At 51.1% G+C, this 21,951-nt stretch overlaps 3 protein-coding genes across 4 annotated transcripts in view; 2 read left to right on the forward strand and 1 right to left on the reverse strand.

The window, feature by feature from the left end:
* Nucleotides 1-9,309, forward strand: part of MYRF (myelin regulatory factor) — a 39,680-nt gene extending 30,371 nt beyond the window's left edge. Inside the window, exons 20-27 of one of the 2 annotated variants that reach the window (XM_049892180.1) lie at nucleotides 111-196; nucleotides 314-499; nucleotides 717-968; nucleotides 3,724-3,811; nucleotides 4,006-4,080; nucleotides 4,515-4,620; nucleotides 6,100-6,174; nucleotides 6,362-9,309. In XM_049892180.1, the coding sequence (XP_049748137.1) occupies nucleotides 111-196; nucleotides 314-499; nucleotides 717-968; nucleotides 3,724-3,811; nucleotides 4,006-4,080; nucleotides 4,515-4,620; nucleotides 6,100-6,174; nucleotides 6,362-6,442 (949 nt within the window). In that variant the 3' untranslated portion in view covers nucleotides 6,443-9,309. Of the gene's footprint in view, nucleotides 1-107; nucleotides 197-313; nucleotides 500-716; nucleotides 969-3,723; nucleotides 3,812-4,005; nucleotides 4,081-4,514; nucleotides 4,621-6,099; nucleotides 6,175-6,361 lie in introns of both variants that reach the window. The other variant, XM_049892181.1, reaches the window with a different exon arrangement.
* Nucleotides 9,310-9,607: 298 nt separating this feature from the next.
* TMEM258 (transmembrane protein 258) lies at nucleotides 9,608-12,935 on the reverse strand. The gene is made up of 4 exons (XM_049892182.1): nucleotides 12,865-12,935; nucleotides 11,075-11,184; nucleotides 10,387-10,522; nucleotides 9,608-9,724 (listed from the first exon to the last, which is right to left on the reverse strand). The coding sequence occupies exons 1-3, from the start codon at nucleotides 12,865-12,867 to the stop codon at nucleotides 10,396-10,398; spliced, it is 240 nt and encodes a 79-aa protein (XP_049748139.1). The 5' UTR covers nucleotides 12,868-12,935; the 3' UTR covers nucleotides 9,608-9,724; nucleotides 10,387-10,395.
* Nucleotides 12,936-13,043: 108 nt separating this feature from the next.
* On the forward strand, nucleotides 13,044-18,459 carry FEN1 (flap structure-specific endonuclease 1). Its single transcript, XM_049892188.1, has 2 exons — nucleotides 13,044-13,338; nucleotides 16,117-18,459. The coding sequence occupies exon 2, from the start codon at nucleotides 16,136-16,138 to the stop codon at nucleotides 17,348-17,350; it is 1,215 nt and encodes a 404-aa protein (XP_049748145.1). The 5' UTR covers nucleotides 13,044-13,338; nucleotides 16,117-16,135; the 3' UTR covers nucleotides 17,351-18,459.
* The last annotated feature ends 3,492 nt before the right edge of the window (nucleotides 18,460-21,951 follow it).

Here is a 21,951-nt window from a genome sequence, read left to right on the forward strand (position 1 = left end):
CCCTCCTGTTCCTCCTGCTTCTCTGGGACTGTCGGGCTCACACCCCCACCTGCCGCCTGCCTCCTGGGCTCTGCTAGCTCCTCTGAGCTCAGCCCACCCTTCCCCAGCAGGTCCAGCCAGAGCTTTGGGACCACGCAGCTTCGACAGGCCCCTGTGACCGTGGGGCTGCCTGGCACACGGTCCTCTTTGCTGCCGGGTGCGTGCCAGGGGCAGGTCTGCAGGTGGAAGCAGGGAAGGGATGCGGGGAGTGACTGTGTTCTGGGTCGGGGGCTCTGCTGCCCCTTCCAGCTCACACAACCTCTGTCTTTCTCAGTTACCACTGGCCTGCCCAGCTCAGCCCCAGCTCCGGCCATCCGTGCCTTGGACCTGTGCTCTAGCCACCCCTGCCCGGTTGTCTGCTGCTCCTCACTCAGCCCCAGCCTGGCCACCAACCCCAGTGTTGGCTCCACCTTCAGCCCCAGCCGTGGTCTCAGCTCCAGTCCCGCCACCAACCGCTCAGGTATGGCTATCGTGGGGCCAGGGCATGGCTTGAGGGGCTTACTTGAATCCAGAGAAAGACCTAGAAGATCCATTAGAGTGAGGCTGTGGAGGCAGATTGGGGACATCCTCCAGAAAGGATCAGAAGACAGATGGGGGTCCATCAGGGCCCTAGAGATAGCCAGGTGGGAGGCAGCCACCTGCCCTCTTCTTAGCCTATCCCTGGTTTCTGTCCACAGGCCCCAGTCAGATGGCCCTGCTGCCGGTTTCCAACATCAGAGCCAAGTCCTGGGGCCTTTCAGCCAATGGCATTGGCCACTCCAAGCATCCCAAGAGCCTGGAGCCTGTGGCCAGCCCTGTAGTCCCCTTTCCTGGGGGGCAGGGCAAAGCCAAGAATAGCCCCAACCTTGGTCTCCACGGCCGGGCCCGCCGAGGCGCTCTGCAGCCCAGCCTGGGCCCTGCCCGGTCCACCCAGACTCAGGGTCAGCCAGGTACTTGCCCCATCCCCTGTCGCCTCTCACCCTAGCCCAGCAAGGCCCTCTGGCTAGGCCATCTGGGCCCAGTCACCTGAGTGCCAGTCATCAGTCAATAGACATTTGTTGAGCAGGTACTAAGTACCAGGAATCAGGCCAGGGGCCTTATCTAGATTGTCTCATTGAATCCTCACCACAAGCCTGCAAGGAAGGAATTCCAGGCTCAGTGTTCAGAGGAGGAAACAGACTTAGACAGGTGAAGGGACCTGCCCAGGGGCAGGCAGCCCGTCAGCAGCGGAGCTGGGATTCAATCCAAGGTCTGCCTGACTTCAGAGCCTGGCTCCCATGCCAGCATGGGAGGAGGGTGCTGTACCGGGTCCCCCAACTTTTCCCCAGGCCTCAAATCTTTGGTTTTAACAAAGCTAGAGAATCCGTTACCACTGGGATTTTCAAAGTGGGTTCCTCTGAGGTTCCCTTGGGGGCTGCCATGGGAATTGAAGGGGAGACTGGGAGTCTTTCGGCTTCTACAGGGCAGCTCTGCTCTAAGTATCCAGCCTCCTCATCAATTCTCATTTAAAAGGGTTTTGTGGTTTAAAAAAAAAAAAGAGCTTGGAAACCGTGGTTTTGCAGAGATTGAAGTTCAAAGTGCTGGGGAAACCCCAAGGGGTAGATGTGCACTGGGCAGCTGTTTCCTGGGCCACTGCTCTGTGGCTGGTGCTGCACAGGGCACTGGGGGTGATGAAGACAGACATGTGCCTGCCCCCAAAGAGCTCGGCAGTCACAAAAATACCGCAGTGTGGTGAGGCTCTGAGGAGACGTGCAGGCAGCTTTGGGACAGGAGGGCAATTAACCTGGGCTAAGGTGGTTTTTGTTTTTTTTTTTTAAGGTAGGGGGGTGATCAGGGAAGGCTCCCTGGAAGAGGTGATGTTGGAATTGAGTTTTTAGAAGCAGTATTCAACTATCACTTTACCTTTCATATCTGTGCTACAGAATTTTTTAAAAAAATAATGTGGTTTAGCAAATTTGATTCCCATTTAACAATTTTTGTATAAATTGTTCAGTGGCTTTGGTTACAATTCTCAGTGTGTCAGCATTCTCACTATTTTCATTCTGTTTTTTCTGTTTCCATTGACCTAGCTTCCCTTCCTCTTGTTGCCTTCTCTTATTTGCTTTTGGGTAGATGTTGACTGTTTGGTCTCATATAGTTCATTGTCGTTGTTTAAGGGAGCACATTACAGGTGATATTATTGATTTTATGAATCAATCTATTATTTGGCCGAAAGGTGACCTCCAGAAATAGCTTCAGTTCCAAGTTCAAAGGGTCGTCTTAGGGCGATGGTCTCAGGGGTTCCTCTAGTCTCCATTGATCTAATAGGTCTGGCCTTTTTTAGGAATTTGAATTTTGTTCTATATTTTTCTCCCCTTCTACCGCAAGACCTTTTGTCGTGTCTGTGGTCAGAAAGGTCATTAGTGGTAGCTGGGCACCATCTAGTTCTTCTGGTCTCAGGTTAGAAGAGGCCATGGTTCGTGTGGGCTACTGGTCCTGTGGACTAGTTTCTTCTTTGAGCCTTTGGTTTCTTTCATTCTCTTTTGCTCCATAGGAGTAGAGACCAATAGTTGTATCTTAGATGGCTGCTCGCAAGCATTTAAGACCCCAGACGCTACTCACCAAACTAGGATGTAGGACGTTTTATCTTTTTGAACTACGTTATGCTAATTGAGTAAGTTATTCCCCGAATGTGCTACAGAATTTGAAGTATGCTTCAAGTGACTTTCAAAGGCATGTTGTTAGTTGCTGACAAGTTGATTCTGACTCCTGGCAACCCCACGTATGCAGAGTAGAACTGCTCCATAGGGTTTTCAAGGCTGTGACCTTTTAGAAGCAGACTGCCAGGCCTGTCTTCTGAGGTGTCTCTGGGTAGGTTCGAACCATCAGCCTTTTGGTTGATGGTTGAGCGCTTAACCGTTTGCACCATCCAGCCACTGGGACTGTAGGAGTTTGCCCCAAAGAGAACTAGAAAGGCCACTTGCCATCTTGTCTGTATCTGATACCTATCCATGGCCCCACAGGGCATTTTGGATGCTGCTGGGGTCTCTGCGTTGTTCCTCACAGAGCTGAAAATATACCAAGTCCAGCAAATGGCCAGTGGCCCCAGCTCCCCCTATCCTGCGTAGGATGGTCAGGCAGCAAGCCTGTGGGTGAAATGGGTGGGGAGAAAGCCTTCTCTCCCCTGCCACCCACATCACACACCACATGAGAGACTTTAGTCCCCCTAACCCCCAGTCAGCCAGTCTGGAGTGGCTCGTTCAGAGGGCCACAAGCAGTAGTGTGCTGGTAAATATTGAAGAACTGGTTCCTGGGGTCCCTAATCTGTGTGGTGTGAATACTCCCACTGTGACCGATTTCAAGCTATCAACTTAACAGCGCTGAATCCAGAGTTGGGAAGAGTTGTCACCATCAGGAAAAGAGGCACAGGGCCAGCATGAGTGGGCTTCTGTATTCCACTGGCAAAAGATACGGAAGCCCTGTCTCTGCCCCTGAGTGTTCCCGTTCTGTCGAGAGGCAAATCTCAGGCTCATGGGAACTGGCTAGTCCTAGGGCCAGTGGGGAAAGGGGATGGTATGACCCCCAGGCATTGTGGTGGTTTGGAAGGAATAACTGGGAACTTATTCACACTAAAATGTGAGTGACTGATTTAAGTCTGGCAAGGAAGGACTTGGCTGGTTCTCACCTGTGTCACCCTCCTTGCCCCAACATCCTCTCTCCTTGCAGACCCCATGCCCTCCCTGACCTCAATCCAGGTGCTGGAGAATGCGATGCCCATCACCTCCCAGTACTGCGCTCCAGGGCATGCCTGCAGGTGGGCTTGGCTTCCTCCCTTCACCCCTAGGGCAGGTCCCCCCAGATGACTGATACCCAGATTCCGCCCCCCTCAGGGAGGAGCTTCCCCCACAAGGTGGGACAGCCCTCTCTAGGCTCCTGGGGGCTGAGGAATTGCTGGGGGAGGCTTCAGTAGGGTAGCCTGGGGCTGAGGAGCCAGCTTTGTCCCTTCAGGCCTGGGAACTTCACCTACCACATCCCTGTCAGCAGCAGCACCCCACTGCACCTCAGCCTGACCCTACAGATGAAGTGAGTGCTGGGGGCGGGGGGAGGTGCTCAGCATCCCTGTTTGGTCCCCTTCCCCCCAAACTGCCTGGGCCCACTGCAAGGGAACGTGATGGCGGCTCCTGCCCTGTGCTCAGACCTGCCATCCTGAGGCTCTGCAGTGGCACATCTGTTTGGCCCTGTTTATTGCCTGCTTTGTGGTTAACTAGCTGCATGACCCTGGCAATCATTGCCCCTCTCGGCTTGTTTCTCTTCTGGAAAAGGGGGGCCCTGGCTCACAGGGGCTCTGAGGACTACATGGGATGGTGAATGGGAATGGGTTTGTACTGTCTAGGACTCTGTCATGCTTTGTTATCAGGCTGGGTGAAGATTCAGTAGCTTGTGGGGGTCTGGCTGGGAGGGAGCTGGGTTGAGGGACTCTGGAACTTCGTTATCCTGCTAACTGGGCCTCTCCTCAGCTCCTCCTCCCCCGTGTCTGTGGTGCTGTGCAGCCTGACATCAGAGGAGGAGCCGTGTGAGGAGGGGGGCTTCCCACAGAGCCTTCCCACCCACCAGAACACCCAGGTAGGGGGGACTAGCCAGGCCCCAGAGCCTCTTCTCTCCCAGCACAACTGGGTCCCCATATGGGTGGGGAAAGGGAGCCGGGAGTCAGAGTCAAGGCCGCTGCATAAGGAACATGAGTCTGCCTTTGGGGCCTGGGCGTCTGCACCCTGGGGAGGGGCACCCACACATTCATTCATTCCACTTACTCCTGAGCCTCTCCCATCTGCCCCTGCCCTCACAGAGCCCCAGGAAAGGAGAGCATTCCGCAGGACCAGCATGGGATGGGTGCCGTGATGGGGATAGGCAGGGTGCCCTGGAGCCCATGGGAGGGAGAGCTGACCTGGCCTGGCCTGAGGGTCAGGTCAGCTGCCCTGGGAAAGTAATACTTAAGATGAGACCTGAAGGGGTCAGCCAGGGAAAGAAAAGTGAATTAGTAGAGATAGAGAGACCAGGGGGAGGGGGGCAGAAGTGAAAACACAGTGAGGGCAGTGAGTCACGGGGAGGTGGAGTGTGTCCGGAGAGACAGGAAGGAGCCTGGACCTCAGACTCAGGTCAGGGAAGTGGCACCGTTAGAGCTGCCAGTTTGGAAGATCCCTCAGGCTACAACATGTAGAGAGGGCTACGTCTGGTCTGGAAACTGGATGTCTAGGCCCTGTCACCATCCTGCCCTTCACTGGCCACGTGACCAGAAGTTACAACTCTCCCTAACTTCTGACCCACCACTAGTTTCTCTTTGGGCATATAGTCCAGGGGAGGAGAAGACTCTTAGGACAAGTTAAGGGAAGCAGCGATGGTTCTTCCCACCCATCCATGTGTTTATTCAGCACATAGTGACTGGGGCTTCCTTTGTCCCAGGCTCTGTGCTGGGCCAGCTTGTAGAGGATAGAGGGATGAGTGCCCAGGAGAGCCCAGGCCTGTGGCCCACAGAGAGGAGAGAGCATGGGAAAGTAGAAGGCCAGCCCAGCCAGGTGCTCACTGGGCGTGGTGCACAGGCCGGAACCGCAGAACACAAGGTGAAGCCAAAGCCTCATGTAGCCGCTGAGGGAGCTCCCTACGGCTGGGCCTCATGCCACCCTGAAAGGGAGAGAGCCTGTTAGACCTGGGTTTGAATCCCAGAGTGACTCCGTTTCCACATCTGTAAAAAAAAAAAAAAATTTTTTTTTTTTTGTAAGATGGGGGTAATAGCATTACCTCATTGGGTTGTAGTGAAGACCTATGCCTGGAATATAGTGGCTGAGAGGGAAAGCAGTGGGAGACAAGACTAGAAAGGACGCAGGGACCAGGTGAGAGGCTGTGGACTTGGAAGAACCCAGCACAGAGGGTGGTCGCCATTACTCTCCAAAGCAGATCTGGCTGCCTCCCGTCTCCAGTCAAAGCTGTCTCTGCTTTTCCCCCTTCATAAAACTTGCCGCAGAACCCAGGGCTGCATGGCCATGGTGACAGAGATGCTGGTTGGGATGGGGCAGGGGCTATCCTGACCCCTCTCTCTGCTCTCTCCAGGGCACCTCCCACCAGTGGCCAGTAACCATCCTGTCCTTTCGCGAATTCACCTACCACTTCCGGGTGGCATTGCTGGTGAGCACGGGCACCCCATCTACCCTGGAGGGCCAGGCACCTAGAGCTGCAGTGTGTTGCCTGGGGGAGGAATGGAGAGTTTGCAGACCGTGTGGTAGAACTTGGGGCACGGTGTCAGGCAGTGTCAGCAGGGTGAGGGCCGACCCCCAGAGCTGGTCTCACCCGTTCTCGCTGCACTTCTTCCCAGGGCCAGGCCAACTGCAGCGCAGAGGCCCTGGTCCAGCCGGTCACAGACTACCACTTCCACTTCTACCGCCTGTGTGACTGAGCTGCCCTCCCCGAGGCAGCAGCACACCAGGGACCAGGGGCCCCTGGGCCCCCCTTCCACACTGGATGCAGTGGTGTTACACTGGAGCTTGCACTGGCCAGCTCTCTGCTGGCCGCTGGAAGTCCCTCTGCAGAGACTGGAGCCAGGGCTTGGCCCTCCCCGTGACTGGTTGAACTGGAAGTCCTCACACTGGAGTTGCTGCTCCTGCTGGGAGCCCCTCACACACCACGGAGGGAGCCAGAGACAGACCTCTTGGGCCTGCCCGCCTGTCCCCTTCCTCAGGGCCAGGACAAGGCCCACTGATATCTGTCTAGATGTGGTGGTTCGAGGGCTAGCTTCAGGTGCCCTGGAGGCCAGGGGAAGCCTGTACCTTGATTTTTCCAGAGCCCACTCTCCCCTACCTCCCCTTTTGAGACTGGGAGCGACCCCTCTTTTGGGAGAGGACCTGCCTGCCTTTGAGATCAGCCGGGGGCTTGGATCCAACCTTCAGAGACTTGGCTGGACCCATGAGTCAAAGGAGGGCAGAGCCCTACCCGCGCAGCTGCTCCCTGGGGGGTGGCTTGGTACTGGACTTTTGGGGTTTGACTGTTACACTGGACTTGGACTTCTAAGCTTTAAGCATGGCTTAGGGGTTCTCATCTCCCTGGGAGAGCTTGGCTCCCAAGAGCCCTCAGGGCAGCTCAGCTCAGCTCTGGATGGGATGGGGATGACCATGTGCCTTATGTATCCCTTAGTGCCTGCCTGAAGCCACCCTTAGCCTTTCACAGGCCTGAACCAGTGGGCTGGGTAAGCTGTGGACCCTTGAACCTGGAGTGCCCTCCCGGAAGGGGAAGTTCCCTTGTGAGCCCCAGATGGTATTCCAGGGAAGTCCAGAATTCACAGTGGGTATCTATGACTCCATCACTCTGAGCAGTGAAGCAGGAATCCCTGCAAGACCATAGGTGGTCTTGGCTGGTGGGTGGAGGCAAATAGCTTTTGCTGTTATTAACCAAGTAATTACTAAAATGCACTTAAACCAGGGCAGGAGGGAGTGGGAGGATGGAGCTAGAAAGCCCAGAGGGGGTTAGAGCCCTGGGGTGACACTTGCAAAGACAAGGCAGTGACTCCCATCATCCTGTCTAGCCTAACCACCGCCAAGATGCTGGCCTCTCCTTCAGTCTTGTCTGCTAGTGACCTTCCTCAAAGCCTCCCTTGCTGGACTGGGACAGCCAAGCTGTGGGGACCCATGCTTGGCAATGGGCCCTACCTCTGTCCACCTTCCCAGGAGCAGAGTGGTGGGCTTGGGTTAGTGAAGACGTTTTATCTCAAACGCCAACTTCATTCACTTTCTGAGTGTGCGCCTGGAGCATTCTGAGACCACACTGAGGCTCGGAGAATGGGAATTATTTAGCCATGTCTGCCCTCGGTTCAAGGAGCCCTGGTGGTACAGTGGTTAAGCACTTGGCTGCTAACTGAAAGGTTGGCGGTTTGAACCCACCAACTACTCTGCAGGAGAAAGATAGGGTAATCTGCTTCCGTAAAGATTCATAGCCTTGGAAACCCTATGGGGGCAGTTCTACTCTGTCTATAGGGTTTCTATGAGTCAATTGACTTGATGGCAATGTTTTTTTTTGGTTTTGGCTCTGGGTTCAGAAACGGGGTTTGCTATCCTTGCCCTATGGTGTCCTGCCACCTCTTTGGGAACTGGGCCTTGCCCCATCCTACCTCTCATTCTCAGTTTGAATGGGGGGCTTTCTGGGGAAGCCAACCGAAGCAGCCTCTGAGCTGCAGGCCCCTCTGCCATGCACCTCAAAGCACTTACTGCCCCGATAGGGAAACATCTGGGGAATTAGGGTAGCAGGGATACCAGCCCCCCCCCCCAATTTGTCTCCACCCCAGGTCTGACACAGGATGTGTGTGGTAGGGAGCCTAGCCTTACTTAGGACTATTCTCCCTCCTCCCACAGGGGGAGCCCTCCCTAGTGCCTCAACCCTGGGAGTCCACCCCTTGTAACAGGATTCTGGGACTTCCTCACTGCAGGGTGGATATTCTGGGCCTGCAGCCCCCAGTCCGTAACTGGGATGTGACCCTCTACCGCCCCCTGGAGCCCATCTGGACACAGCATTGCCCCAATCTGCTTAGCAGCTGGCTCTGTTTCCAGGCCTGGGAAAGGAGTCCTCAGTGCAGGGGTTGGGACTCCAAGCTGCTTGAGGGGGTCGACCTTGGACCAAAGTTGCCTTGTGCCCAAGGTAAAAGGGCTTCAGGAAGACACAGGGCCGCCAGGCTGGCGCTGAGGAGTGGGGGTTGGTCTCGGCTTCATCCCCCACCTGGGGTCCCCAGCCCATTCCTCCCTTCCCTTCTGTCAAGCTTCAAGCTGTACATAGGGCCTCGCGGTGCACAAATCCCCCTGCCCACACTCTCGCCCCATTAAAAGCGTGCATGTGCATAGAGCACCCCTCCCCCAGTTAACTCCCAGTTCCTCTCCCTGAGCTCGGACTCGTATTTACCTTGTACCAGTTCTGAGGGGGGCAGCGAGGGAAGCAGCCCCAGGCCTGCTTGCTTCCTGTCCCTGGTTGTTTCTGGAGTAAATATACATATATAAATAAATGTATAAATACTGCTTTGTATCTGAGCTTGCCTCCTCATCTCTTGAGACCGTTATGGTGGGAGCTGGGGCCAAGTGGAACTCAAGATTCTTTCCAAGATGTCTGTATCTTGGGGGTTCTGCTAGGGATGCTCTGTAACCCATTATCCTTTTTGGCTTCAGAGTAGGGTTGGGGACAGGCCTTAGCAATCACTCCACTGGCCACCCCTCTCCCTTCACAAAGACCTGCTGCTGCTCTACCTGGCTTAAGAGTAGCCACCTTTGGGTAAAGCCTTCTTAGAGGACAAGGGGAGTCTTACGAGGGTGCCCCAGCCCAGAGGAGGGTGGCTACATGTACAGGAGGGGACCGGCCCAGGGCAGAGTTAATGGTTACTGGTCCCTAGAGGAGTTTGCTCTAGAAATGACAGAGAGGGCAGGCCTGGACTCTTCCTATTCACAGGCCAATGGCACAGATACCCTTCTCACACTCTCCTGACCCCTTGGAGCTTTCGGAAGGGCTGATGAGAAATGGGAAGGGGTGGGATTGGGGAAGTCATGTCGGTCCTGGCAGCACCCCACCCCCACAGGACACCAGACAGGACTGTCACACGTGTGCCTTTATTGTGAGCAGCAGGTGGGACAGCTCCAGCAACAATAAAAAAAAAAAACAAAAACCAATTTACAGAAGCAGGGATTCTGTGAAGCCGCCTGGTTGGTACCTGAAAGAAGAGAGGAGTATCAGAGTGAGACCAGTGACCACTTACTTTTCTCAGTGAACCTCTACGCTCCTGGGGCACACCAAGGGCTGACAGACACACTCCTTTGAAGCTGACTGCCCACAGCCCATTCTTGGTGATCTTCTGTGGTTATCCGCAGCAAGTTTAAAGTCCCAGATCCTGGTTCCCTTCCAGGCACCCTCTTCAAGTCGCTACATCACCATGGGAAGCCTGTGCCCACATCTCCACAGAGCACATCTCCAGAACTGACAAACTGACCACACTTGGCTCAAATCCCCATTGTTGCTAGTTGCTGCCAGGTTGCTGGCGACTAACAGTGACCCCATGTGTTCTAGAGTAGAACTGCTCCATAGGGTTTTCACGGCTGTGACCTTTTGGAAGCAGATTGCCAGGCCTGTCTTCTCAGGTGCCTCTGGGTTCAAACCACCAACCTTTTGGCTAGTAGTCAAGTGCTTAATCATGTGTACCATCCAGGGACACCCATTAGGGATAGGGAAAGAGGCACATGTGCCTAGTGTCCCTGCAGAGTCTGTCTCTGTTAACCCCAGGTTAAGAGCATGAGGACTTTATTGAGGTGAGTGTGGAGAGGCTTTTCTAGGCTGTGCCTTGGAGGCTCAACCATACAACCCCAACATGGATCTTACCTTTGGAAGTCACACGTAGATGCCAACCCAGAGCAGCAGGAAGAGGACCCCAAAGCCCATGAAGAGTGAGGCCACCAAGGAGATGAGGAGCTCTTTGTAGATATCCCGCGTGTACTTGGTAGAGGTTACCTCGTAACTGGATTGGGCTATTAAGGAGATGCAAAGGGATGGACTGCAGGATGCAGGGAGCCTGGCCAGTGTAACGCTGGCTGAGCACTTTCTGGGAGGCTTGTCCAGCTCAGTGGAGCCAGGCAGAGCATCCCAAGAAATGCCCTGGACTATGGTGGTCCATCCCACCCCTCTACCGCCCATGAAGAAAATAAGGCCCAGGGGTTAGGATACTTAACCCCAGGCCACACAGCTAATGAGTGGTAGAGCTGGAACTAGCTCTCGGACCTCCTGACATCTGAGTGTACCTTTTCACCACCTTTCCAACTTCAAATCCCCTACCCCCAGCCTCCACTTCACCCAAGCCCTCTGCTCACTGTCCTAGAAATCTAAAGAGTGAACTGAGCTCACTTGAACTTGGAATATAAGGTCACAACCTGATCTTGGGCATCAACAGCCTTCCCCTGACCTCTTTACCTTTCCCCAGCCCCAACCCAATGTGCAAAACTGGCAGGGTGGTTTCTCCCTCAGCTTCCCACATCACTAACTCTGGCCCACTGGCTGCTCAGTGAAAGGATACACGAAGAACCAGGCAGTGAAAAACATGCCAATGGCCAACAGCACCACGGTGAGATGCGGGAAGACAGCTGGGTTCACTGGGCTGGTATACCTGCTCATGGCCTCGAGCTCCTAGGGAGGACATGAGATCACAGCCCTCAATCCCATGACTTCACCCTGGGGGGACTGGAGGATTAGCAAGAGCCTTGGGCTGCTGTGACTGCTAGAGATCCATTTCAGCTTGGGAAATGTGGAGATCTTTCAGGACCAACATCAAGTGATTCAATTTATGAATGACAATATCAACAATTACAATTGTATCCTCAGCTAAGATATAGCACTTTGTCTTTTCAATGACAGGAAGGGCAGCTGAGACACAGAAGGTGATTAGCTATAAATCAATGGTCCTAAAAATTTCCTGAGGACATTGACCCCTATGAAAACGTGATGAAAGTTATGGACTCTCTGCCTGGGAAAAGCACATAGAAGAAAAGTTTTTGCCTAAAGTTTTAGAGGATACAAGTCTAAAGACACCAAGCTAAGATCCCTGCTTAAGTCACAGAAATTGCACTGGTACCCGGCTCTCCACTTCTAATTCGGTATTTTTCCCACTACACTATTATGGTATCTCAGGATCCACAGGCAAAAGACATCAGTTAAAATTCTGGTTCTATCGATTAACGTGAGTCTCTGTAAGTGTTGTTGTTAGGTGCCAAAGACTCATACCCACTGCCGTCGAGTCAATTCTGACTCATAGAGACCCTGTATACGACAAAATGAAACACTGCTTGGTCCTGTGCCATCCTCACAATCGTCGTTATGCTTGAGCCCAACTGTTGCAGCCACCAATCCATCTCGTTGAGGGTCTTTATCTTTTTCGATGACCCTCTAATTTACCAAGCGTGATGTCCTTCTCTAGAGTCAATGGCCTCCGTAAGTGGTTGTAATAATATCTATTTTGCAGGGTTGGTGTATGACTTAAGAAAGATGATGTATGGCAAAGCATCTAGCTCCGTGGCTGGCACAGAGTAGTGGCTCAGTGTTTTGTTTCCTTCCTAAGGTTATGGGGAGATAATGCCTGTGAAAGAGAGCTGTAACCATAAAGTTCTGCACACATGTTAAATTCCATTGTCACCCGTCAGCCAATGCTTCTAGCATGCAGAACACAACTCGAGAGAAGTAAACCGACCCCATTGTTCTACGACACACTGCAATTCAATTCAGTAAACATTTGTGCCCCCCTGAAAATGATAAAAACAATCGCTGCCATTTACCGAGCCTCTCATTGCAGGCTCTGTGTTTGGCACTGGGAGTACAAAGATGAATAAACATCATTCCAGAACGAGATACACGTCAGATGGAGGTCACTGGCAGGCGTGGCAGATAACAAAGAAGTCCATGAAACGTGGTAAGAGGTCTGCACAGAGCTGTGGGAGCTCCCGGGAAAGAGCAGCCAAGTGCCTGAGAGTTGGAAATGCTTCACTAAGAAGACATGTGCCGGAGGCTTAACAGTATAAGTACGAGTTCGGCAGGGGGAAGAACTTTCCAGATAGAAATAACAGCTTGGGCAAAAGCGCCAAGGTATTAAGGGTGCACCCCACGCTCTCCCACCCTTACAAATCGTGCGTTCAGGAGCCCAATGCGATCAAAACCTCAACCTAAGAGTCCACAGCAGGGGCTTCCCTTTTACACCCCTCAGTCTAAGCCGGAGGTTTCAGAAGCTTCCCGCCCCGTAGCTTTCGGGGCTTAAAGTCTCCAGGAGAGAAAAGAGGTACTGGGCGGGTCCTAAAATGGTCCCCTCAACCCTCTCACCATCTTGCAGGACAGGGAACGCCGCCGCTTTGCCACCGGAAACACACGTCGACAGTAGGTAGCGTCCTGTTCAACAGGAAGAGGAAGTGCCGCAATGCAAGTGGCATTGTGGGTCTTGTAGTCCTGCAGTTTGGGCGGTAGTGGAAGCCGGAGTCACGGGGGTCTGGTGTGGACTTGAGGGAAGCAGTGGAGAAAAGCAGTTCAGAGTCGCCGATAACGTTTGTTCATAACGGCGGGATCGTTTGCCATGAGAGAAGCTGGCTGGGGGAGCCGGGGCCTGGACTACAATCCCCAGGAGGCTGTGCGCGGCGTATAGGTCACGTGAACGAGAGCGCGGGCTTTGGAAGACCCAGGTGCGTGAGGCTATTAGCGGCCGAGCTGAGGAGATCGTGGGTTTAGGATTGTTCTGGGCGACGTCCTCGGTCGATACCGGACGAAGTGCTAGTTGCCGAGGCCTTACACCCCAAACCCCAGGTGAGACCCTACGGGAAACACTCATGATAGCGGCGGGGTCCGCTTTGCAACGCTTCTGTGGGGCCGGGTCTTCCGGGCGGAGGCGAGAGCGCGCGGGCTTCGCATTCAGGCAGTCCCGCCACTTTCCCGCCTTGAGATTTGAACGGTTCGGGTAACCTCAGAACCCTTCCTTTTTCACCTGTGGGAAGAGGGTAATAACTTCCACCTTGTGGGGTCGCTACGTGTTTTTACTAAGGTCCTGGGTGAGAAACTTTTTTAAACTTCACTCGTGTTCACTTCTGTGGGCCCTTTTCCTGCCTACGTCTGTGGGATGCTGTGGGAGAATAACACCCTTTTAGTGCACGTTCTAGGAGCCCTGGTTGCGCAGTGGTTCAGCGCTCGGCCGCCAACCGAAAGGTCGGCGGTTCCAACCCACGGGCCGCTCCGTGGGAGAAGGATGTGGCAGTCTGCTCCCGTAAAGATTACAGCCTAGGAAACCCAGTGGGGCAGTTCTGCTCTGCCCTGTAGGGCCGCTCTGAGTCGGATTGGACTCGACAGCCACGGGTTAGTGTACATTCCAGCGAGGCAGCCAACCTGAGGCCTCAACCGAAGGTCTGAATGGATTTTGGATGGGAAACATTTACAGAGCTTATAATGTGTAACGGGACTTTTACGGTTATTATCTCAGTTAACCGTTGCAGTAATCCTGCAGGACAGGTGTGCTTGTCACTCTTATAGATGAGAAGACTGAATTTACATATCTTAGTAATGTCGCCTCCAAAACCCATGGCTGTCAAGTAGATTCCGATTCATAGCGACCCTATAGGCCAGGGTAGAACTGCCCCGTAGGGTTTCCAAGTAGCCGCTGGTGGATTCCAACTGCTGACCTTTTAGTTAGCAGCTGATCGCACAGATAGTAAATGCTGGAGCCTAGGGTCAAGGCCAGAGCTTTTGCCACTGCTATTCACAGGGCAAGGGTTCCTTGGTGGCACAGAGAATTTGTGCTAGACAACTAAAGGTTGGCCATTTGAAACCATCCAGTGATGCTGCGGAAGAAAGGCCTGGCAGTCTGCTTCCATAAATATTACTGCCAGGAAAACCCTATAGAGCAGTTCTACTCTGTAACACATGGGGTCAGCCTGAGTTGGAATGGACTCGACAGCAACAGGTTTGGTTTGTTTTATTCACAGGGGAACTAAAGGGAGTTGGATCTTGAAGGAGGGATGGGTAAGAGGATGGTGGGAGAGCACAGCTGAACAAGAGTGAGAAAGGGCAAGCCTACTTCAGCCTTGGAAACCCTGGTGGTGTAGTGGTTAAGAGTTCAGCTGCTAACCAAAAGGTTGGCAGTTTGAATCCACCAGGCACTCCTTGGAAACCCAGTGGGGCAATTCTGCTCTATCCTATTGGGTCGCTATGAGTTGGAATTGACTCAGCAGCAATGGGTTAGGTTTTGGATGTAAACCTTTCTACTGGGTTTCAAGACTGTAAAGGTAGCTTGGGAACCAGAGCATGGAAGGTGCTGAGGTGTTTGGGCTTAATTAGGAGGAGGAATGTAACAGGTTACTTACGCTTTAGAAAGAACCCTGTGAAGGAAGAATGAGAAAAATTAAGAGCCTTAGTACAACATTTCTTAGAATGTTGGAAGCATACCACCAGTGGTGCAAGATGACTTTAACTGGCACCAAAAAAATTTTTTTGATAGTTATACACTTAACACATATGAAAATATAACTGATATAACAGATATTACTGCTTTTAAGATGAGTTCTCTTTTTCAACTTAGTTAAACAAAAAAATGTCCCTTGAAAGAAACTTTTAAGTTAATGAAAGTACAGGATTTAATCACGTATGGCAAAACCTGTGAAGGTGGTTTGGGCCTGGCCGAAGTTTAAGGCTGAGGAAAGATTTGATAAGGGGCCTGAACCACAGAAGTGCAGTGGTAGGCTGAGTGACACAGTACGCCAGACCCCTAGATTAGGACCTGGGGTGGGGTACAAGCCGTTGACTTCACATTTCAGATCTAGTGATGGAGAGAAAATTCGAAGGGAGAAGACTGAAAACTCTTAGCAACGTCCTAATAAAAGTAGCAGCTCTTCAGTGCTGAGGGGCTTCTGAAGGGAGCAGGGTGGGAGAGCCACATTACCCTCATTCAGATATGTTGTTGTTGCCAACTCTGCAGGGCTGCTAAGAGGAGGTAAGCTAGAGGATTGAGTTGGGGGTGTTTAACAACTGGTGTAAAGACACAAAGAAGGAGTAAACATTTTCAGTGATTGGCAGGAAGGTAGATACTCATTGTTAGTTGTTTATTTGATTACTTTATACATCTGGCTGTGTATTATGGTTGCTTCTGTACCTATCTCATTTCGCCTTCTTCATTTAGCTGACATTTGCCTGTCCTCCTGGGCACAGTTCTGCCATTATGATCCCTGAACAACTCAAGCTAAGCCCAGCACTCCGCTGGACTTCCATGGTCCTTGATGCAGACATATGTTGTAGCCCTCATTTCATGCTAGATTATGCCACTGCTTTATCCAAAAAACCTGAAGCCCCTCAAGGACGTCAACATCGTGTTATTCCTCTTTGCACTCAGTTCAGTTGCTGATACTCAGTTCGCCTTAGTTAATATTCATTGAATGAATGTTCCTGCGAGACCATAAGTTTCTCGAGCGTGGGAACTATGTCTTGTTCATCTTTTCAGCGTCGGCAGTGCTGACTGAATTTGGTGCAATAGCACCAATTATAACCCTTGCTCCTTTTATGTCCTTAAAGTTCCTCCTTCTCTTAATCACTTTTTTTTAGCTGCCTCCTCTGTGTTGCCATGGGAATTCAAGGCCTGGCCAAACTGATTGCTGATGTGGCCCCCGGCGCCATCCGCGAGAATGACATCAAGAGCTACTTTGGCCGCAAGGTGGCCATCGATGCCTCCATGAGCATTTATCAGTTCCTGATTGCTGTTCGCCAGGGTGGTGATGTGCTGCAGAACGAGGAGGGCGAGACCACCAGCCACCTGATGGGCATGTTCTACCGTACCATCCGCATGATGGAGAATGGCATCAAGCCTGTGTATGTCTTTGATGGCAAGCCACCACAGCTCAAGTCGGGTGAGCTGGCCAAACGCAGTGAGCGACGGGCTGAGGCCGAGAAGCAGCTGCAGCAGGCTGAGGCTACTGGGGCAGAGGAGGAGGTGGAAAAGTACACCAAGCGGCTGGTGAAGGTCACCAAGCAGCACAACGATGAGTGCAAGCAACTGCTGGGCCTCATGGGCATTCCGTACCTTGATGCGCCCAGTGAGGCGGAGGCCAGCTGTGCTGCCCTGGTGAAGGCTGGCAAAGTCTATGCTGCGGCCACTGAGGACATGGACTGCCTGACCTTTGGCAGCCCTGTGCTCATGCGGCACCTGACTGCCAGTGAGGCCAAGAAGCTGCCCATCCAGGAATTCCACCTGAGCCGAATTCTGCAGGAGCTGGGCCTGAATCAGGAGCAGTTTGTGGATCTGTGCATCCTCCTGGGCAGCGACTACTGTGAGAGCATCCGGGGCATTGGGCCCAAGCGGGCTGTAGACCTCATCCAGAAACATAAGAGCATCGAGGAGATTGTGCGGCGGCTTGACCCCAACAAGTACTCTGTGCCAGAAAACTGGCTCCACAAAGAGGCCCAGCAGCTCTTTCTGGAGCCCGAAGTGCTGGACCCAGAGGCTGTGGAGCTGAAGTGGAGTGAGCCAAACGAAGAAGAGCTGGTCAAGTTCATGTGTGGTGAAAAGCAGTTCTCTGAGGACCGAATCCGCAATGGGGTCAGGCGGCTGAGCAAGAGCCGCCAGGGCAGCACCCAGGGCCGCCTGGATGATTTCTTCAAGGTGACGGGCTGTCTCTCTTCAGCCAAGCGCAAGGAGCCAGAACCCAAGGGATCCGCTAAGAAGAAGGCAAAGAGTGGGGTAGCAGGGAAGGCAAAGGCTGGGGCAGCAGGGAAGGCAAAGGCTGGGGCAGCAGGGAAGGCAAAGGCTGGGGCAGCAGGGAAGTTCAAAAAGGGGAAATAAAACACGTATTTTCCCCCATTATACCTCCTTGGCCCGGAATATTTGCCTCGTACCCTCAAAAGCTAGAATTAGAGCAACCTCCGTCAGGGTGCGGAGAAATTCCATTGCTTCTCCCCCACTGTCTTTCTCAGCATTGCTTTCCCATTGTGATTCTCAGCATTGCTTTTCCTTTTTTGACTTGATCATGTAGCAGGACGGCCACTGAGGTGCTTTGTTCTTTGTTTGCTCAGGAAAGTATCTCAGGCTCAAACCACTTCTCGGGCAGTTTAATGGACAGTGAGTGGATCCATTGTTATATGAAAGTGATGAAGGAGCCCTGGTGGCCCAGTGGTTTTTGAGAAAGGAAAGGGAGATGAATGGTAGAGACAAAAGACTAGGTGAGTTATTTCCTTGCTGGCCAACTAGTGCCAGATGGGAGGTGATAGTGGAACCAGACTGCCGCTCTCCCTAGTTCAGTGTGGATCCCACCTGAACAACAGCCATCAGGAAGACCAAATCTTCACAAATGTGAAGAGCTACTGAGAAATAACAGGCAGAGAGCAGGAGTCCCTGAAGTTGGCAGTAAGGGTTGGCTTATTGGCTGTGTGTCTGGGGGTGGGCAGAAACTTGAACCTGCTATGTAATTTGAGTCTTTACAGTGGTTGTTCACAGGAATAAGAGATGTTATACTCACGGCCTCTGAGGTGATCAACCAAGTTGAGACTTTGGGATAAAATGCTGGTTTCTACAATGTTTTTGTTTCAAAGATATGAGAGGAAGAAAGTCAATAAAATTATAAAAGTAACTGGAATGTCATGTTCTTCGAGAACATTTGAAAACGCTAGAGAACCCCAGTCTCCAGACAGAATGTAATATTCTGCTTTTTACCCCAAGGTAACTTGCTGGACTTGTACCTTATTAGCAATAGGTGGTTTGAGTGGCCACAAGGTGGCACCATGTCCCATAGAATGGCCACAGCAGATAATGGTGATATCTCAGCCATTTGAAGGATGCCTATTTTATCTTAATTTGCTGGGAAGAGTTTTAATAAATTGAGTGGATTTCTAGTTTCCACCTAATCTGTGTAAGATAAAGGAACTCATTTGAAAAAGCCTCACAATTTTTTTTTTTAACTCTTTAATACTTTAGATGAAGGTTTATAGGGCAAACTAGTTTCTCATTAAACAGTTAATAGTTACATTGTTTTGTGACACGGTTAACAACCCCACAACATGTCAGCACTCTCCCCTTTTCGACCTTGGGTTCCCCATTACCAGCTTTGCTGTCCCTCCTGTGTTCTCATCCTTGCCCCTGGGTTGGTGTGCCCATTTAATCTCATCTTGTTGTATGGGCCTGTCTAATCTTTGCCTAAAGGGTGGACTTCAGGAGTGGTTTCATAACTGAGCTATCAGGGCATCTGGGGGCCATACTCTAGGGGTTTCTCCAGTCTGCCAGACCAGTAAGTCTGGTTGTTTTTGTGTGTTAGAATTTTGCTCTAGAATTTTCTCCCTGCCCTCTATTGTGATCCCTGTCAGAGCAGTTTGTGGTGGTAGCTGGGCATCATCTAAAAGTCTCAAAATTTAGATCACGTACTCAAAGTTGTTGTTAGATGCCTTTGAGTCTGTTCAGTTCCGACTCATAGTGACTCGTACTACAACAGAACAAGACGCTGCCCAGTTCTGCGCCATCCTCACAATTGTTGGTGTGTTTGAACACGTTGTTGCAGCCACTGTGTCAGTCCATCTTGTTGAGGGTCTTCCACCTTTTTGCTGACCCTCTACCAAGCATGATGTCCTCCAGGGACTGGTCCCTACTGATAACATGTCTAAAGTGTGTAAGATGAAGTCTAACCATCCTTGCTTCTAAGGAGCATTCTAGCTGTACTTCTTTCAGGACAGATTTGTTTGTTCTTCTGGCAGTCCATGGTATATTCAGTATTCTTTGCCAACACCATAATTCAGAGGCATCAATTCTTCTTTGGTCTTTCTTATTTATTGTCCAGTTTTGCATGCACATGAAGTGATTGAAAATATTCATGGCTTGGGTCAGGCACACCTTGGCCCTCAAAGTGACATCTTTGCTTTTTAACACTTTAAAGAGGTCTTTTGCGCAGATTTGCCTAATGCAATATGTCATTCTTGACTGCTGCTTCCATGGACATTGTTTGTGGAGCCAAGTAAAGCGAAATCTTTGACTACTTCAATCTTTTCTCCGTTTATCTTGTTGCTTATTGGTCCAGTTGTGAGGATTTTTGTTTTACGTTGAGGTGTAATCCATAGTAAAGGCTGTAGTCTTTGATCTTCATCAGTAAGTGTTTTAATAGCATCCAAGTATTTACCAGTTTGGTAAATTATGAAGGCTGCCATTCAGAGTCACTCTCTGGTTCTTTTTATGACGTCAGATTCATGTTGGTGTATCTTGTAGAGAGATAATGTTTTGTACTCAGTTTTTATAATCCTGATGAAGCTTGCAGGGGTGGCTGTCCTATTTGAGTTTTTCATTGTTAGCATTCCTACTATCACTGCCATTTGTAGTTAACAAGGACAATTGTCTGAAATTTAAGTTGGCAGTGTCTTAACAGGTTTCAAATCTTTAAATGTAACAACGCATTTTTCAAGTACAGCCTTACACAGACTCTCTAGGACGTAAGAGCTCTGGTTGAAGCAGGAGTGGGATGTAGTCTCTCAGCAGCCACCTCATAACTAGTAGACTAAAAACTGATGGTGCAGTTCTACAGTGAAACGTGAGTTCCTGAGAGCAGGCATCTTGTTCACTGTTGTATCTCTAGTAGTTGCTGAATGAAACTGATTTTCCTAGTTTGAACCAAGCCACACAACTTACGTTTTCTGATCTGAGTAATTTGATTCTAGGCTTGCAGTAATGGTGATAGGGCCCAGGGTGGTGAGACTTCTTGAATTATCTCCTCAGTGCAGCTGCTCTAGTTAATTAGGGCTAGTACCCTCTGGTAGTGAAAACATGTAGTGGTTTGTTTTTTGAACTGTTGAATTGCTTAACTTCGGGCACATTGCGGGAAAATCAATTCTGCCTGTATTTTTATTTCACATGTTCTAATATTGATACGTGAGGAGCTCTGGTGGCGCAGTGGTTAAGTGCTTGGGTTGCTAACTGAAAGGTCAGCGGTTCAAATCCATCAGCGGCTCTGCGGGAGAAAGATTTGACAGTCTGCGCCCATAAAGATAATAGCCTTGGAAACCCTGTGGGGCAGTTATACCCTGCCCGATACAGTCACTGAGTCGTAGTCAACTTGACGGCAGTCAGTTTTGTTTTGTTTTTAATATTGACAGCAGGGAACCCTGGTGGTGCAATGGTTAAGTGCTTGGCTGCTAACAGAAAGGTTGGCTGTTCCAACCCACCCAGTGGCTCGGTGGGAGGAAAAGCTGGTGATCTGCTTCCATAGAGATTACAGCCTAGGGAACCCTATGGAGTTCTTCTCTGTCACATGGGGTTGCTGTGCATGAAAAATCGATTCAGCAACACCTAACAATAATATTGACACCTGGGGTCACCGTGAGTTGGAGTGAACTCCATGGCCACTGGTAATACTGTTGTCGCTCAGAGAGGAGAGCCATCCTAGTAGGATGGAGGGTTAAAAAGGCATTGCTTTGCCATCAAACTCTGAAGCATTTTTCCTGCAAAGATTGAGACAGATAGGATTTATGGAGACTACTGAGACTAGAAATGAATTTAGAAGTACAAAATGGAAAACTGAAGGATAAAAGCGTGAGGGAAGTAGGAGGAAATGGTGCAATAAAACCTGACAAGTGTGATCAGGTAGTCTAGCACATGGACGTACGGGAACAGGATGTCATGGGAAGGAGTTGGCTTCGCTTTTTCCTCGCCTGCTCTTGCCTTGGTGTTTTTTGGAGGGCCCTGATGCTCCTTCCTCAGACCTAGGGGCTTATACAAGAGGAGGGGGGGTTGTCTTTGCAGTGACTTGTGTTCAGAAAGTAGAGGCGCCAGGGAGTCCTGGGCACGCACGCATAGAAGGTCCTCAGAGATTACAAAGGAACAGCCTTCATTTGGTCAAAACTAGCTTTATTTTTCAGCTTTACTTCATCATAATGTGGTAACAAAACTGGCACATACAAAAAGGATAATGATACCAGGGCTAATTAAAACGCCTCCAGCCAGGTGGTAGGAAGATAGAAATAACAAAGGTAAATGTAGAAGTTGGAGTAAAAAGGAGTTCAAATGTTAGTTCTGCAGTGACCCATGTGGCTGGAGGTTCCTTTTCCTCTCTGAGCCTATTTTCTCGTGTCAGGGTTTGGAATTAAGATCTCTCATGTTAATACTATAGCAGTCTGAAACTTCTGTCAACAGCGTGTCCCTTTGTGGCCGTGTGAGAGACCACTGGTATAGACTGAGGAGAGAAGTCCACTGTGGTTGAGATGCTCCGAGAACTTGGTCTGGGCTCAGTAGAGCCTCAATGGTGTTTCCTCACATTGGGGAGCCTGGGACCCATGGCCAGATGGCTTGGGCAGGCTGATGACACCCATACCCAGATCTTAGGTGGCAGGAAACAGGGATGGGGAAGGATCAGAGCCTGTTCTGGAGTGCTGAAGCCAATGAACGCAGAACTCCGCAATTCCGATCATAATTTT

This window comes from Elephas maximus, chromosome 7, assembly GCF_024166365.1.
Source record: "Elephas maximus indicus isolate mEleMax1 chromosome 7, mEleMax1 primary haplotype, whole genome shotgun sequence".
NCBI lineage: Eukaryota > Metazoa > Chordata > Mammalia > Proboscidea > Elephantidae > Elephas > Elephas maximus.